The sequence below is a fragment of the Arachis ipaensis genome, chromosome B06 (genome assembly GCF_000816755.2).
Source record: "Arachis ipaensis cultivar K30076 chromosome B06, Araip1.1, whole genome shotgun sequence".
NCBI classification, from domain to species: Eukaryota; Viridiplantae; Streptophyta; class Magnoliopsida; order Fabales; family Fabaceae; genus Arachis; species Arachis ipaensis.
Window position 1 is genome coordinate 21,926,723 of NC_029790.2, and position 18,577 is coordinate 21,945,299.

Below are 18,577 nucleotides of genomic sequence, written 5' to 3' on the forward strand. Positions count from 1 at the left end.
TGCAATTTATATTTTTATGTTATTGTTCTTTCTTTAATTATTGGTTATTGTTGTCTTGCAATTGGGTATCTTAGATTTTATTATCTCTTATTAATTTTCTATACTTTTATTTTATGCCTTCCAAGTATTTGATAAAATATTTGGGTGGATTTTAAATTAGATTTTTATGTTCTTGACTTGGATTAATTAATTAGAGACTCTTGAATTGTCAAAGTTTTTTGTTGAATGGTAATTGAAGATTACCGGTTAGTTTGAACTTCACTAAATCTAGTCTCTCACTATGGGTTGACTAGGACTTGTGAACTCAAGTTGATTGTATGCACTTGACCTTCCTCCATTGGTTAGAGGTTAACTAAGTGAAGGCAATTTATATTTACCATCACAATTGACGATGATAATGAGGATAGAACTTCTAATTCTCAGTCCTTGCTAGGAGTTTTCTCAGTTATTAGTTTATTTTTCTCGCAATCTATATTTTCTTGTTCCTTATTTCAAAAACCCCAAAAATATACTTTTCCATAATCAATAATAAACTACACTTCTCTGCAATTCCTTGAGAGAAGACCCGAGATTAATACTTCGGTTAATTTTATTGGGTTTGTATTTGTAACAAACAATCTAAACGTTGATTGAGGTTTAATTGTCGGTTTAGAACTATACTTGCAACGCGATATTTTATGAAAATCTTTACCCACATTTTTCCTCCATCAACCACCAAGCAAAATCTTCTCTGTCTTCTAATAGATCACATTTAACCATGAAGTAGTCGAACCCCACGTTGAGAATCTCGTAACCACCTCGCAACCACCATAAACTTTTCAAACAATGCACTAGTGTTATGTAGCTCACATGCTTCCCAAGCAATTTGATAACAATTGAACCCTGGTAAGGTTCAAAGAGCGCCTTCATCCCCTCTTCTGAGAATGTCACATTTGGTGGAGTTGGATCACCATGTTTGTCCGAAATCACTGTCAAGTGCTCACTATCAAGAGCCTCATCCACCACCAAAGGCTTAGGGTTGTTAGCACCCACTACCATGTTTATGAATGACACACAGAACCCTTTGACCCCCTTCTAAACATCTGAAGCACCCACCCCGACTCTCTCCCCCTTGTTTTCACCTCCGGCTAAGCTGGTATTCTCGTTGTGTTTTCCTCTCTCTTGTTCACTCGTTTCCCCACCCACTCCGTACTCACTCATTCCGGTCTCTTTCAAAAGAAATTAGGGTTGATTTTTTAAGTTTAACATAAACAATTGGTCTTTAGCTGATGATCTGAGATTTTTCAAATAAGAAAATCTACTACTAGTAAAGACTAAGGCCAGTTTGGGTAAATAACTTAAATAAGTTCTTTTGAAAAAAGAGCTTAAAACATAAGGACTTTTATTAATAGCAGCTTATAAATAAGTTATTTTGTGTTTGAATTTTTAGTTATAAAAGTACTTATTTTAAAGTTGTAGCGTTTGGATAAATAACTCAAAAATAATTTTTTTTACAGAAGAGAATGAATATTAAAATAACTATGATAACAAATACTTTCCAATATTAAATGTTGATTTTACATAACCTAATCACTGATATTGTGTATGATATGGTAGGTGAAAAAAAAATAAATATAAAATGTGTGTCAATGTATATTTTGTTACTGTTTTTTATTTTTTTTACTCCTATTAGAACTCCCTTCTCCTTTATTGAGGTCAAGAACTTGCTATAATTAACTATGAAAATAATAGCAAGTTATAAAATCACATGTGAAAAAAATAAAATTAAAACTAAAATTTCATACCACAGTTAAATACAAATTTAATAATAAAAAATAGAGTGATAAAATGATAAAAAAAATATTTAGAAGGAATATATGCAGTAAGTTGTTCAGATGCAATATTGTCTGAAAATGGTGGTGGATGATCAATACTTCCATCAGATGAATCATTACGTGAAAAAGGGGACGTTTGGAACATTGTGTGAGAATGATGGTGAAATGATGGTAGAAGGCCAGTGCTTCTAGCAGACATTGCGTGAAAATGATGGTGATGAAGGGTCAGTATTTTTCACAGAGTCAAGAAGGAAAGTAGATTTTTTTTGTTTTGAAATTAAATTTTTTTTAAGGAAGTGATAGAATGACTTATCAAGAAGTAGAGAAGTCATATATTTCTACTTCTTTGAAAAGCTGTAAATTAATTTTTCGGAAGCTAAAAGCTTTTTCTTAAATGGTGCCAAACACGCAGATTGTGACTTCTTATAATCCAAAAGTCAAAAAAAATAGCTTCTGCTACTTCCCGAACGGGCTCTAAGGGATGCAAGTAAATATATTGGTAACTTTATCACATTCTAAAGTAACTTTACTCTATTACCATGTTTAACAAGCGTAAAATGAAAAGTGTAGCAAAAAAATGTCACAAAACATAGCGTTGAACAATTAACGGCCAAACTTTCGTAATGTGGCTTAAGAAAGGGTTCCAATAGGTCATATTTTCTTGTATTGGATTGTAGAAAATTGTCAAGATTTCTTGTAAAAAAATCAATTCAATTTTTTATTTCTGACTATTTCATCTATGAGTGAACTATCTTTAATAATATTTAAAAAAAATTAAGGTCAATTTATTTAACAATTTTTAATATGAAATAATTAAAAATAAAAGTGTGATTAAATTAAAAAATTTCGAAAATAAAAAATATTACCTTAATTTATCTATTTAAAACTACTATAACCACTATAGAATTTATCTTATAAATTTTAGATAAAATTAAGAAATAGATATGAAAAAATTAAACAAAAAAGGAAAACGGGCCGAAGTTGGGCTTGTTCTTTTATCAACATTTTCGGGCACTTATTCATTGGACAACGTTCATGCCTACACTCTTGTAGTGATAGGTTTCCTATTCAAAATATTTTTTCCCAGCCCAAAAATCATGGGTTTTTATATTTTTAACCGCCATCAATACCAAAATCACAACAAACCAATATTCTGAAAATCAGTTCGAACTGGCCGGTCGAATTGATCGAACCGTAAACTGAACACTAAAGCAGTTCGGATAACATGGAAAACCGTAGAATTTGAAAACCGGCGTTGAGCCGACGAACCGGGACCTGGCCGGTTTTTTAACCTTGCAGTAAAACGCCGCCGTTTTGCGCTGTGGGAACCCTAATTCCCTTTTCTCCTTCGCAGATCTCACTTTCGTGATTCACTCCAGCATCCCACTCCCACGGAAGACAGAACAACACCCACGCCACGACCCACCACGCCCCACCACTGTGAGAGACAGAACGCCTGAAGCCCTCAACGCACTCACCTCCGTCGCGCCTTCAGCACCGTCACGCCGTCAGCAGCGTCGCGCCGTCAGCTCCGTGGCGCCATTGGGTCCGTCGCGCCGTCAGATACCTCGCGCAGTCAGCACCGTCCCGCCGTCAGCTCCGTCGCGCACTCAGCTCCGTCGCGCCCTCAGCCACTTCGCATGTCACCTCCGTCGAGCTCTGCCTCTGAGAGAAAGCAATAGACCGACGTTGAAGCGTTGAAGAAATTAAAGCCTGAAGTCCTTCGAGCTCTGAGAGAAAGCAGTAGATTTCCTCATTTCCAGGTAATTTTTAATTTAGTTATGAACATGATTTTGTGATGAAATCTGATACTCTGTGAACTCTGTGAACAAAGAATTTTGATGAAACTCTGAGTCTCTGAAACTGTTATGAACTGATATAGTGATATGTGAACTCTGTGAACTCTGATGAAACTGTGATGAAATATGAACTGATTCTGTGATGAAATATGAACTAATTTTGTGACATGATTTTGTGAATTCTGATTTTGTGAAATCTGATTGTGTGAACTCTGATTTTGTGACATAATTTTGTCATTGTGAACTCTGGTTTTGTATACTCTGATTTTAAGAGATGATTTTGTGAACAAAGAATTTTTTGAACCTGAGATGTTATTTGTATACTCTGATTTTGGAATTTGGATGTTGTTTGTTCATTTGTTGGGAACTTGAGAGTTAGATTATTGGGTTGGATTGCTGGTAATATTTAGGTATCTTGTTTTGATGATGCTATGTTATGTTTGGTTGTTTGTTTGTTGACTTTTGAACTTTGAATTTGTATTTGAATAAGATTATAATATTTGGTTTATGTAGTACTTTTAATTTGAATGATATTTTAAAGTTTAGATTAGACTATAATTATATTTTCATGTGCTTATTTATATTTTATTTATTATTTTATTATAAAACGGTTTTTACGGTTTAATTACGGTCGGATCGGTTGAACCTATAAACCAATAAACTAGTACTTAGAGCAGTTTGATGACCGGTTCGGTTTTTAAAACCTTGCAACAAACAGAGCACCACCGCCATTATCTAAAAAATTGCAGGTAGGTTTTCACAATTATTATAATAAATCAGAGAGATAAAGCTTGGAACACGTAAATCACACAACACCAAATCACAATCAGCGTCTCTCTTCTGCTTCTTTGTTCGTTTCGGTTATCTCTCGTTCTTCCGACTGATTCTTCAGTTGTTCACAACATGGCCACCGCTTCAGGTACCTTTTTCCTTTCATTCAATTTCGATCCCTTTTCTCATGAATTCTCGTACCCTAGGGTTTATGCTATCGGCTCTTAATAGTTTGAGCGTTTGAAGTATTTGTTTACTTTTCTGTAGCTAATTGTTTCAGAAAAAATAAAATATCTTCAGCCCTATGGTAAAGAAATTAACCCTCACATTCCCCAGTATATGTCATCTGCACCTTGGTATCTTAATGCTGAGAGACCTGTAAGTATTATTTTTATTTATTTATTTTATTTTAAATCTGCAGGAAATTTTGGTATTTGAAACATTATTCATGTATAATGGACTTTTTATTCTGAATTGTACCTTTTTTGCCTTTGTAGAGTTTAAAACATCAAAGGAAGTGGAAATCCGATCCCAATTACACCAAATCATGGTATGATAGAGGTGCTAAAATTTTCCAGGCTGACAAGTACAGGAAAGGTGCATGTGAAAAGTAAGTAAACTATCTATCACTCTAGTGTGTTTTTGTTGTGTGTCTTGATGTAAATGTTCTCATTGACTATCTTCTCAGTGGGATCATGAATTTTAGTACACTTTGCATAAGCATTGGCTCTTTTATTTACTTTTTCTGGTCATTTTCTTATAGTGGATTGACTTAGTGCTTTATATTGATTTTCTTGTTTAGCTGTGGAGCTATGACACATGATGCTAAGTCATGCATGGAAAGACCAAGGAGAGTGGGAGCAAAATGGACAAACAAGCACATAGCCCCTGATGAAAAGATAGAAACTTTTGAGCTTGACTATGATGGCAAACGGGACAGGTGGAATGGGTATGATGCTTCAACTTATGCTCGAGTCATTGAGAGGTATGAAGCTAGAGATGAAGCTCGAAAGAAGTACTTAAAGGAACAACAGCTTAAGAAGTTGGAGAAGAGCAACCAAAATGGGGAGGAGGATGCTGCAAGTGATGAGGATGAAGAGGAAGATGACCTAAGGGTAGATGAAGCAAAGGTCGATGAAAGCAAACAAATGGACTTTGCAAAGGTTGAGAAGCGTGTGCGTACAACAGGTGGTGGAAGTACAGGAACTGTGAGGTAATTTCTAGGGTTCCATCCTTTTCGATAATCTAGGGCCACAATAATTGGTCCTGCATTACTTTCATTGTTTATCTTAGATGAATTGGGGCTGAAATATATTTTTTAGGAACCTGCGTATTCGAGAGGATACTGCCAAATACCTTCTCAATCTTGAAGTCAATTCTGCACACTACGATCCCAAGACCAGGTCTATGCGTGAAGATCCTCTTCCGGATGCAGATCCAAATGAGAAGTTTTATGGGGTAAGAATCTAGAATCTGAATTTATAGAAACCTCTCTTGTTTTTATGTTGTATGTATGCTAATCTTGTATATGATTAAATCTACTATTTTTCTGTAGGGTGATAACCAATATAGAAATAGTGGTCAAGCTCTAGAATTTAAGGAATTAAACATCCATGCTTGGGAAGCATTTGACAAGGGGCAAGATGTTCACATGCAAGCAGCTCCATCCCAAGCTGAATTGCTCTATAAGAATTTTAAGGTCATGAAGGAGAAACTGAAATCTCAAACAAAGGACACCATTGTAGAGAAGTATGGCAATGCAGCTGATGAGGACAAACTTCCAAGAGAACTCCTCCTTGGTCAAAGTGAGAGGCAAGTCGAGTATGATCGAGCTGGTAGAATTATCAAGGGACAGGTAAATTTTGCATTATAAAGCATAAATTTTTATTGCGGAACTTTAAAATTCTACTTCTAAACCTTTAAAAATAATGCTTGCTTTTGTATTGTTTTAAAATACACTCTCACGTATATATCGCTTCTTGTTTAGTGACGTTATGTCTCTTTTGATTATGTATTTATTTTATAATTGACGCTGTCAACAGGAGGCTGCACTTCCTAGAAGCAAGTATGAGGAGGATGTTTACATTAACAACCACACTACTGTTTGGGGCTCATGGTGGAGGGATCACCAATGGGGCTATAAGTGCTGCAAGCAGACCATACGTAATAGCTATTGCACTGGTGCTGCCGGTATAGAGGCTGCTGAGGCTGCAAGTGATCTTATGAAGGCTAATATTGCCCGTAAGGAGGCTGCTGCAGGTTTGTACACTGACATACACCAAACCTAGATTTAATTTTGCATCTATCCTCCTCATTTTTCCTTTACTATTGCTATCTTTTTGTCTTTGTTTGATGCGTTTGTTCATATTTGACATTCTCTTAATTGAATTTGATCTTTTTTTGTATAACTGTGCAGAGGATCCTACACCTACAGAGGAGAAAAAGCTTGCTACATGGGGAACTGATGTCCCTGATGATCTAGTCCTGGATGACAAGTTGCTAGCTGAGGCCCTCAAAAAGGTAAATGCGAGTCTCTTATTCATATTTCTAATTATTCAATGTTTATGTTTTCTTCCTTCTGTAGAATGAGTTATTTGTGTTGTCCTGATAAGGTTATTGACCTAAACCATGAATGGAGTCACCCACTAGTTTAGACTCCAAATTTTCTCGCATAAAAGAAGGGGATCTGTTTGGCGTTTTTATTTTTCCCCTATTTGGGGATTTGGGTCTGTCCAGGTGAAAATTTTCAAAAATGTAGATTAGTGTTTTATCTTGGTGCCTGATTTGTTAAGTTTGGTTTTACAGGAGGATCAAAGGAAGAGAGAAGAGAAAGATGAGAGGAAGCGTAAATATAATGTCAGATGGAATGATGAGGTATGATTATTTTAAGATTCCATTGGATAAATTGTGTTTATAAAAATACATTGCCCCCTTTTGCATATATATAAATATTCTTAATGTTATATAGGTTACGGCTGAGGATATGGAGGCATACAGGATGAAGAGAGTACACCATGATGATCCAATGAAAGACTTCCTGCACTGAACTTGCAGAGGGAAAAAGAAATCTGTGCCTCCTTGCGATAAGTCTGCACAGGTCCTCACTGCATCATGGATTTGGCAGATGGGATTATCAAACGCTTTATAGACATCTTTCCGCCATCACTGGCTAATGGGAAAGAGGGGGCAAGAGAAGATATTGGGGTTCTGGGCATGCATATTGAATTGGGTACTAGACTGTAATATTGTATTATGCTTGAATGTATATGTTTGTTGCTTTCCAAATCCCAAGATCAATAAATTTGGTTCAGAACTTGACATCTTTGACAACCAATTTTGCTATGATCGCCCTGACTTCATATGTTAGCATCGTCTTCGTACCTTGATAGAGGCTGCAAAACTGTATATGTTCCCCGGCCACTTGACAAAGGTTTTGTAAAGTGATGGAAACAGTTGTACTGTCCTGAATGTTTTGTTTCAGAGAGATTTCCCAAACTTATTCTCAGATATTATAGAAATTGATATCCTTATGTTTCCAGTGAGTATAGGTTAGTTTCTATGCTCGTGTTCTTTTGTTATATTTTTCAGTGACCCAAAAGAAAAGAAGTTGCTTGAGTAATAATTGATATAGAATGAAGAGAATGCAGATAGGTTACAGTTTACCAGGATCAAACAGATTCTTATTGATACAACGTGAACAGAAGTTATAACCAATTTTTGTGAAAGTGGACAGGACCCGAATTTTTTTTCTTTACAAACTCCGCTATATATCAAATGACTATCCAATAATATGATGATGAAAGTTTGTAAAATGGTGGAAAGATTGAACACTGCTGCCCCGTTGATTCTTATAAAGAAAAATTCAATTGGAACACTATATTTAATTTCCTAAGGTTTGAGAGGGCGTTCCAACTTCCTCTGTTACAAAAGGTCGGAGTTACTTCAGTGCTGAGCAATAGTTATTTACAACGAGAGTTGGAAAGTGAAGCGAACTATTGGTGATATTCGAACTGAATGAAACAGGTGGTAAAATTACACCTTTCAAAGTTGTGTTGAATCTGTGAGTCGATCGGAGACCTGAATTTTTGTCTTTTGAGCTTCAATTATGATTGCTGTGATTTCACATCAACAAAGTCACTGCCTGTGATTCAAGAACGGGTGAAAAACACCAAAAACTAGAACTACGTTCAAGAAGTATCATCTCTTTCACTGAGAATTGATGCCCTTTGGTATCTCAGTTTATCGATTTCCCTTCCCAGATAATCCAATGTCGTGTCCGTAACATGGTTAGGAGGACATCCAGCATCCAACATCATTTTCAAGAACTTATATGCATCCTTCAACCGTCCTGCCTTGCTGTGAATTTCAATTAATGTATTATATGTGACAACATCGGGATTTATCCCACTACTCTTCATTTGCTCAAAGAACTTGTTCGCCTCATCAATCCGGCCTGCCTTTCCCAGAGCATTGATAAATGTGTTATACATAACAACGTCGAGATAGCCACCTTGCTTCAGCAGCCTATCAAGAACAGCACTGGCCAGATCTGCTCTTCCCATCTTTCCTAAGCTTTGAATTATCATATTATATGTTGCTATGTCAGTTGGGCAAAGATTTTCTCCCATTTGGTTCAGGATAGCCCAAGCTTCAGTGAAATAACCTCTTTTGACAAATGAGCTCATCATAGAATTAAAAGTGTAACTCACAGGATCCACACCTGCATCAGTGAAAATTTCAAATAACTTGCAAGCCAAGCTCAACTTCCCCTTGGCCAGGAATATAGACAAGAAAGTATTCACCATATCAATATCAAAAGAATCTGGCCCCTTTTCTTGAACTCTTTGCGCACGAGAAGGAGTAAACAACTGGGAAGTGCTGAGCGAGGACTCGGCCAATTTATCCATGTGTGGAGACGATGACCACTCATCAATTTTGTTAACGGAACTCTCCTTGTCTTGAAAATTCGAACCGTGCTGTGAATCAAGGGTGACGTCCTGAGCATTAGTTATGAAGCTCATGACGTCACTAAAGTCTCCTTTGGAAGGGAACATTGGCGAATAATCGTCTCTCTTGCTCTTTGGGTTCTTCAAAGAAGCCTCCATTCCAGCTTTCCACTTGAGAACACTAAGCACGAGATCACTCTCCCTCACATGCCTCATAAGCCTGTCCGTCCAGTCCCACCGACCATGTCTATGAATGCTAATCAAGAGCGATGTTATCGTAACCAGATCAACAACAAAACCTCTGCTTTCCATCTCTTCCACCAATTGTAGTGCCTCCTCAAGTTGACCCTCTCGACAAAATTGCAGCACAATGATACTGTAAGTAACACCATCAACGAACTGGCCTTTCTTCTTGAGGTCGCAGAAGAGAGTATACGCGGCTTCAGGTCTCCCATTTTTAAGTAAGCCATCAACCAGAATATTATATGTCCAGCAAGATGCCTTCACGCCTTCTTCGATCATTTTCTCGAACAGTTGGCAGGCTTCTGTAAGCTTCCTGGCCTTGAAGAGTCCATCAAGCATAGAATTATAAACAACCGTATCGGGGCGAAATCCATTATACTGCATCTCATTGAAAATCAGGGTGGCATTATGTACTCTGTAAGTCTTGGAACAACCCTGAACAAGGATCCTATAAGTGAACTCATCAGGTTCATGGCCAGATCCTTCTTTGAGCTCTTGAAACACTTTAAGTGCATCATTGACTCTGCCAACCTTACAAAGCACACTGATGAGACTGTTATACGTGCACAAATCAGGTCCAACAGAAGAACAAGCATGGCCGCCGGAACGATAATCCAACGACTCCTTCTCCTCCTCCTTCAACTTCATCTCCTTGAAGAGGGTCAAAGAAGCACCAAGATCACCCCAACAGCCAAATGCATAGATGCAAATGTTGTAGCCCCAAGTATCAAAAGCAAAACCTTTCTTCTCTCTAAGCCTATCAAAAACTTGTTTGAACTCCACCTTCATGCCTGCTTTCCTAAGAGAAACCAACAACTCATTGGCTGTATTGGAATCAAAACCATCATCAGTGGAATCAAGAAGCTTGAAGAAGATGGACAAAGCCAGCGGCACTTGGTTCTTCCTAACGAGAGCAACGAGAACAGAGTTGTAGATTTGAGGCTGGAGGTTGCCGCCAAGATCTTGCAAGTAATCCAAGAGTTGCAGAGCCAAATCGAATTTGGCGGAGAGGATGGAGGCGTCGAGGAGAAGCTTGAAGGAGCGGGAATCGAGAAGGAGGGAGTCTTGTTTGAGGGAGTGGAGGAGGGCGGGGACATGGTGGAGGTGGGCGGGGTGGGAGAGAGTGCGGAAGAGGGAGGAGTAGGCGGCGGCGGAAGGGGGAGGGGCGGAGGAATGGGAACGAGACCAGAGGAAGAAATGGAGCTTGTTGGAAGGGTGGAGGGAGGGATTGGAGAGGACGTTGAGGACAATGGAATGAGTGAGTTTGAGAGAGGGAGGGAGGTTGCGTGTTCCTCCTGATTCCGAGAGAGCTTTGGTGATGGAGGCCACAATGAGAATGTCTCCCAGTTTTTTTGATGCACGGTTTCTTTGCCACCAATCCACCATGGTTGGTTACTCACCACGGAAGGGAAGCTCTACTGTTTCTACTTTTTAATTTCTGCTCTAATAAAGGATTAAAGTCGTTTTATTTTATTTGCACATATTATTTTTGTTCCTTAAGATGTCTTACGACAAATTAGTTAATAGAAATTGTAGCACTCTTTGGAGTGTTGAAGGATGAGCAAATATATGCTCTAGAGATTCTCGTTTCATTTGAGTGTAAATTTTTTTTTTTTTTGGTGAATTTTTTGAAAAATTTGAGTGTAAATTTGATATTATATAAAAGGGAGTGAATAACAAGTGATATTATTATTATTTTTAAATTTGATATGATGACTTTTTTTGTGTGCTTGTAAAAAAAAAATCTGTGTGCTTGTAAAAAAAAAAATCTTCATTCTCTTTTTTTGTTTTTCATGGTGATAAAATTAAATTTTTTAATGGGAATAATTTGAGAATAACATACAATAAAAGAATATTATTATCATGATTAAAATTGAATTGATTAATTTAATTGGGTTAACTTGTCCAATTTAGACTAAAAATTGGTTATAAAACATCAGTTAGAACTTAGAACAAGTAAAATTGATAAAAGGAAAATTAATAAACCTAACTAGACTCTAATATATTTCATAAATTTAAGAGAAAATTCATGTTAATTTTTTATAATCAATAGTTAATTTTTTATTTTGGACTTTAATTATCTCTAGTCCCAAAATTATATTCCTAGCAACTCCAAAACTCCTATTTCGATTCCAACCACGCTAACCCATCATCCCCCATCCCCTCAAGTTAAACACACAAACTCTTGCACCATCACCACTACCTTTGCCTCGCCCTCACCTCTTTGTTCGCCTTTGGCTCGCCATCTGCTCTCCACCTCAATCTCGTCTTCCTCTTTTGTGCTTGCCTTCACCTCTGCCTCGCCTTCCTCTCTCGACACCTCTACATCTGTTATTGCTCCCTGCTCTTCAATCGGCTCTCCATGTCTCACATCTCATTTCCTTCTCTCCATCTCGAGATTTGTTGACTTTTTATTAATTATAAAAGTTCTTTGCTGGTGAAGGCAAGTGGTGGTAGTGGAGTGGGGCAAAAGATGTGGTGTTGGGGGGCACGGCCGGACGGGGACATGAGGTGAGAATAAAGTAGCATAGGGATGATGGGTTAGGATAATCACTGGGGTTGGATTTTGAGATTGGAAATTTGAGTCTGAAATTAAGAGTTTTGAAACATTGAGTGTATAAGAAATTTTAAAAACTTATTAAATATATTAGAAAAATTGAAACAAATTGAACATCAAAACTATTTTTTAGATTTTTAGAATGCATGAAGACAAAAAATAGACTTTACCTTTTTTTTTCTTATTTTGTGAAAAGAATATATAATACTTGTTAACAATAGTAACATTTCAACGGATACAACCCGTGCGCACATGGGGTACTCTGCAAGTTGGCTCAACGCCTCAACCATACAAAAACTTTAAAAGGCAGCAAAAATGTGAAAAGCTACAGCTACCACTAAATGAGGGTTTGCATGCCTTGCTGTTGCATCTCTCTTAGTCTCCACATTAGGTAGATACCATCTTCTCCACCTTCATCTTGCTCCATTTGTTGCAAAGCCCAAGCATTTATTACAGTGTGGATCGTGTCCTATTAAACAGACGGAAGTGTAAAACATAGTTAACCACCTGACAAGCAATGTTTCATTCACTAGCAAAAGAGGAAAACTGTTATACATAAATGTCGCACATAATGTTAGCCTCATCAGGAAAACCAACAGAAAAGACCCTCAACGCCCCCACACAGATTCATGTAAACTAGATTTGTATGATTATTAAAAGGGAAAAGAAGCCAAACACGGGCAAACCGCAATGTAACATAATTTTATTTCTTTGGATAAAGTATATTTTTTTGTCCCTAACGTTTGTGATTTTCTTCAAAAATACCCTTGAAGTTTAATTGTATTCGATGTTGTCCCTAACATTTTCGATTTGTATCCAAATTACCCTTGGATGTTAGCTCCATTTGAAATGTTGGGGATAAAATTGAAAATGTTTAGGAATATTTTTTAAACAAATCGAAAACGTTAATGACAAAATTGAATAAATCGAAAACGTTAAGGACAAAATTGAATAAAATTAAACGTTAGGGGTATTTTTGAAAAAAAATACAAACCTTAGGGACAAAAAGTATACTATCCTATTTCTTTTTACTGATTTTGATATCATCAGTGTTGATATATTTAAGAAGACCAGCAGCATCTCCACATTGTAGCTACTGAAATACAATTAATTTTTGTTTATTAAAGGAAAAAAAAAACACATTTACCTTGCCTCCCTCTGTAATTGCTCCATTCCTGTCTCGGACACAATAGATTTGCTGTGTTTGAAACTGAAAAACATTGAACAAATAATCAGAATAACATCATCTCTGCAGAATAAGAATAAATTGACAAAAAAAATTTATAAGATATGATGATTACATGCGGAAAAGGATCAGCTACATACCGTTACAATGATTACTGGAGATGATCCCATCATCTTTGTCTCTCTATACTCTACATCAGATACATGCAGGATCTGCAGGGAGAGTTAAATTTAAAATAAAATACCACACCCTAATAGGGACAAGCACCTTAAACAAGCCCAGGCTGTGGAATAACTATCAAAAGATCACACAAAATAAAATACATAACTATAATCTTAATGTGATTTGTGAAGATGCCGTCGCTTGCAAATTTTGAGATAACAGGAGAGTGCTGTAAATGCTTAATTTAGACAACCTAATCAATGAGAAATATTTAACACAGAATTGCACCATTTGAGTAATACTATAATGTGACCAGAGAAAACCCAGTAATCACATTTCATTTTTATGATTGAAGTGAAGATGTGATAAAATAGAAATAACTAAGAACTTATTAAGGGATGGAAAAATAGAAACTGTCCGATAAGACAAGACGGACACAACTTTACATAGATCTAAGGAAAGTGCTGCTTCTTTAAACTTTACTCCCAACACATTCAGCTGTACCTATTAGTTACTTATATATGAAGGAAGCAAGGCAACCTATGTCAAAGACACGTAATTTACCTACTTCATCAGAATCTTTGCTCAAGCAAATTGTGTTTAAAGTAATTTCAACAGAGGAACTTTATTATTCACTTAACCTTACAAAATAATTTGTAAGACTTAACCCTACCAAATTTACACAACATTGAAGAAAAAAAAATGAAAGGCAAAGACCTTTCTTATTAGGAAAAAAGAGACAAACACTTTAGCAACCCCAACATGGTACAATCAATTTCATATTGAATAAGAAATGCAATTGAAAAGAAAGCAATAAGAAATTTTCAAGAAATCTGCAAACTTACCTTGTTATCAAAGAAGATACCATGGCTTTGGTAGGCAGTGTGCTCTGCTTTGCAACGTTCAATCAGCTCAGGGCTACAGTACTTCTTCAGGGTTTCAACATCTCCCTATACCATAGCATATATAATTAAAATCTGACTTGGAAACCATTAATGCTTCCACCTTCTTCCCCTTCTTTAGCCAAATTCTCCAGCATAAATAATTGCTTAGAACTTTACTTTCTAAATCAGTGAGATTCAAATCCTCAAATTGGATACAACAATTGTTTTTTCTTTTTCAAGATATTCTTCGAACATATCAAGATTTAACAAAGGTTTACGTTCTTGAAACCCACTACATAAAAGACCATCAATAAACCACATGTCACACCACAGGAAACATTTTTCTTTTCAGAAAATTACTAATAGAGAGGGCTCGTAACGAATGGTTGAAGATTACTACTAAGGTAACACAAATAATAAGTAAGAAATTTATACACTGTCCAATTATCTATAACCTACGACTCAAATCTCAAACTCCAACACAGAATTGTTTCTCTGACCATCATGTCCAATACAATGAATTCTCATCTTCATCCTGTATTCCCTTTCTTACGATTGATGCCAAGGAAGCAATTGAGCACATGGCTTGGAACAAAGAATATTCATTTAAGTTACAAAGAGGATACTGAAGATTGGTTTTAAAAGAAAATTGCATGATAAGTGATGAGCTGAAAAAGTGACAGCTGTTGCTTATTAGAATGTGATAGCAAATAGGTAAAGCACCATTCCAAGTCTTAAGCATAGAATCTTAAACATAGATTTATCTTGTGCAAAACAAGGAACCATTGACGTGCATTACACATAAAATATAATACATTTCCAACATTCTGGCTCAACCTTAGCAGTTAGCACTAACCTTGATATAAGCATTGAGAACCGGTTTTATTGCCTCCTGCACTTCCTCCATAAATTCGGGTAAGGAAAAATACCTAACTCAGGTAATCAAAATAAAAGAAAGAGATGTCAAGGTATATAAAAATCAAATTTAAGCCCAAGAGAAAAAAAACAAATGGCATGAGGGCCTACGGATCCCGTTGACGTATTTCCTTGTTTGAGAGCGCAACATCTGACTCTTGAAACAAACCATCATTGATACTGTAAAATGAGAATGGAAAATTATGGCAATATACTAAAACTAGATAGACTTACTATAACCAGACAAATGCACTATGCATTACTATTTACAGAAAAATGTCACTTGGTAATAAAAAGAAAATGTAGAGAAACTAAGATATACTCCTGTATTTTATGAATAATGCGGCTGTCGCTGGTTTCATATCGTTCCCGCAGGTCCTCTACTATCTGTCAATTAGACATGTGAAATATGAACCCTATATAAGATGAGTTTTAAGTCAAAATTTTGCAGGACACCAGCAATTATGGGTGCAATCATAGCCAAATGCAGAACTCATTATAAAACAAAGTGACAGGTTAAAAAATTAACTGGTAGAATAAAGAAACCTNACCTCTTGGCCCTTTGTCTTCACTGGGTCACTATATTTAATGAATCGCTTGGATACAGGATGGGCTTTAACCTAAAGGAGTATGTAGAAAAAATAACTTAATAATGGAGAAGCTTCGAAGACTATCCAAATATCAAAATCACAAGAATTTTTAACTGAGTTACCTTGTCCTTGAACTCATCAAACTTCTTACTCCACCAAGATTGCTTAGAAGGCACAACAACAAGTTCTGTTCTTTCACTTCTTTCCCCAGGCGATGCAAAAGGAACACGCCTTCTCTTGGTTGAATTACTACTCAGCTCTTCTCTTACAACGTCATAACCTTTCTTGGCTATGTCTACGAGCTTTGCTTCCTTTAATTTTTGGAAAGCCGCAGAAACATTTGGGGGGATGGTTGACTTAAATTTGCCAAATGTAGAATCTGAAGAATTACTTGACCCAAAGGTTTTGCTTTGCTCTTCCTTAGGTGAGGCTTTTGAACCTTGATTTGCATTATCATTTTGCTCCGCTGAAGAACTAGTTGATCCAGAAGAATCCTGCTTTCCAATCCCAAAAGTCTCTTTCACCTAATGTACACATAAATAAGATCAATAATCCCTCAATCGTAAATCACATTTATGAGTGTATTTGTAAATCATGAAACAAACCTCCTCAGTTGCCACTGAAATCTTCTCTTTTACATTGGAAGAAACCTGAACAAGGATAATTATTAATCAAATTCCAGGTAATATATCAGGTTATTCAGAGCAGATCAAGGGGATCATCAGTTCCCAACCAGATGTGTAAAATAATTGATTTGGAAGCATCAAAAGTTTTTGCTGCACAAGATAACCAGCAAAGAATTTGGGCAACGACAGCAGTACTATGCCCAATAACAGCACCATTTTGAACCATTAAATACTTCAATTTGCATCCAGATCAGTGTAGGGTCATTTAAAAGCTTTTCTATATTACACGCTACAGTGCATTTTTGTTCTATAGTAGGGTTAGCCTGGCGTTTTTCCAATATTTCCAATAATGAAAGACGGCCATAAACTGTACCTTCTTTGCAGCAGCTTCAGCTTCAGTCCACACTCCATCCACCTTTTTGTACAGCTGCTCAGTTTTCTGCTTTGTTCTGCGTTCACCATTTCATCATCTCAGGCCCTCCATTGAAGTTCCGAGCAAGCCTTGACATACAAGGGTATGTCTCAACCTATTAATAACTAAATTCGAAGCTTATTATTACATTATGGCGACCGCAACGCTAAACTTACCTTTCTTTCAACTCTTCTTTTACCCCTTTCAGCTCGCCCGCTTTTTGCTTCAACTCCTTAACAGACTGCTGGAATTCTGGGTTTCTAGAATTGTCAAACAAACAAAACATATGCAGCAAGTAGTAAGACTCATGAGTGCAATGAAAGGCAACCTCAGAAAAATCAAGAGAACATGATATACAAGCACGGCAATGAGCCCATGAAATGCAGAAACAGGCATTTCAAACTCAAGCTATGTTGTCTCCAACTATGAGCAATCTTGCTATTCTTTCCGTTTGTTTCAGGAAGATGATTTATATGCCTAGTCTAGTAGTCTTCATATTCACACCATATGCATATCAGCAGCAGCAACTAGTAAAAGTAATAACACTTAAGAGTTAACTTAATCATAAACTCAACTTGTTAAACTCGCTTTAAGAACCTAAACTCGCAAGGAATTGATAACCTAGAATAGATTTTCATTTCGGGAACTATCAAGAATCAATCTCCCAAGGTTCCAATTTGATTACAAGAGGAAAATGCAGAAAGCAAGTAGATGAAGTGTGGTGGGAAAAGAACAATACCTCTCAGCTTCACCTTTAATTTTCTTAGATAACCCATCGAAGAAACTGTACCTACGAACATTCTCACCCCTCTCTGCCAAAAGCAGACGCAACCTCGCACTCGAACCCTGTCGTGCCCCCAAAAAATAAATAAATAAATAAATACACAAATAAATAAAAATAAACAAATTACAGCTAAAACCTCAGTAACAAAAAAAGAATAAAAGAAACGAATTTTGGATTAAAAAAAAGGAAAAAGAAGAATGAAAGGTAATAAAGAACCTGGTTTGGTGTGAATGGAAGAAAAAGTGATCGCTTGGAGAGTAACAAATCACGTAGCAGCTTTCTGCTTGCCATTGGACTTGGTAATTTTATTTAGTTTTCTGGTTGTTTGGAGTGTTGTTCGGAGCTGCAGTTGCGTATTGTAGAATGAACGAAGGAATGAAGTTCTTGGGGAAAAAGAAAAGAAAATGGGGGAGATTGGAGGCGAAAGAAACACGTAAGATTCTCTCTGTTCTTGTTATGGGCTTAGGGTTACTGCGTTTAATTTCATCCCAATTTGGAGAGGCCCAACCCTCAACCCTGTTTTAAAAATATCTTTGTCCTTAGTATACCAAAAACAAGTTTATCTTGTCCTAATTATTAATGAATTAGACCATGAATTATGCCCATGGAGATTGTAAAATGTTCAGTTGGAATGGGATGGTACATATTTCTTTAGTGACTTGTTACAGTCTTTTTGGCATATAAGTTTATACAAGTTAACCCTAACTTAATAAAATTCACTTTTATAATGCAAGAAAGAAGAAGAAGAATTTTGAATTATACAAAACTTATCAATACACATACACCAAAAATTTTTAAACAATATAATATAAATGACTTGTATAAACTTGTATGTGTAAATAATTTGTATGTGAAGAATAATTCATTTCTTTATCTTCTTCAATGGTT

The 18,577-nt window shown here is 36.4% G+C and overlaps 3 protein-coding genes across 3 annotated transcripts; 1 reads left to right on the top strand and 2 right to left on the bottom strand.

Annotated features, from left to right (window-relative positions):
* On the top strand, window positions 4,517–7,879 carry LOC107646663 (pre-mRNA-splicing factor SLU7). The gene is made up of 10 exons (XM_016350832.2): window positions 4,517–4,532; window positions 4,665–4,762; window positions 4,882–4,994; window positions 5,187–5,597; window positions 5,707–5,842; window positions 5,940–6,239; window positions 6,427–6,643; window positions 6,801–6,904; window positions 7,190–7,258; window positions 7,353–7,879. Exons 1-10 carry the CDS (start codon window positions 4,517–4,519, stop codon window positions 7,428–7,430), a joined length of 1,542 nt encoding a protein of 513 aa, XP_016206318.1. The 3' UTR covers window positions 7,431–7,879.
* On the bottom strand, window positions 7,519–10,967 carry LOC107646173 (pentatricopeptide repeat-containing protein At4g01570). The gene has a single exon (XM_021104257.1). The coding sequence runs from the start codon at window positions 10,957–10,959 to the stop codon at window positions 8,572–8,574; it is 2,388 nt and encodes a 795-aa protein (XP_020959916.1). The 5' UTR covers window positions 10,960–10,967; the 3' UTR covers window positions 7,519–8,571.
* On the bottom strand, window positions 12,280–18,197 carry LOC107646175 (mitochondrial import inner membrane translocase subunit TIM44-2). The gene is made up of 14 exons (XM_016350375.2): window positions 17,906–18,197; window positions 17,645–17,751; window positions 17,082–17,165; window positions 16,867–16,942; window positions 16,473–16,517; window positions 15,990–16,391; window positions 15,829–15,897; window positions 15,600–15,664; window positions 15,389–15,457; window positions 15,219–15,291; window positions 14,324–14,428; window positions 13,457–13,528; window positions 13,278–13,340; window positions 12,280–12,599 (listed from the first exon to the last, which is right to left on the bottom strand). Exons 1-14 carry the CDS (start codon window positions 17,978–17,980, stop codon window positions 12,468–12,470), a joined length of 1,437 nt encoding a protein of 478 aa, XP_016205861.1. The 5' UTR covers window positions 17,981–18,197; the 3' UTR covers window positions 12,280–12,467.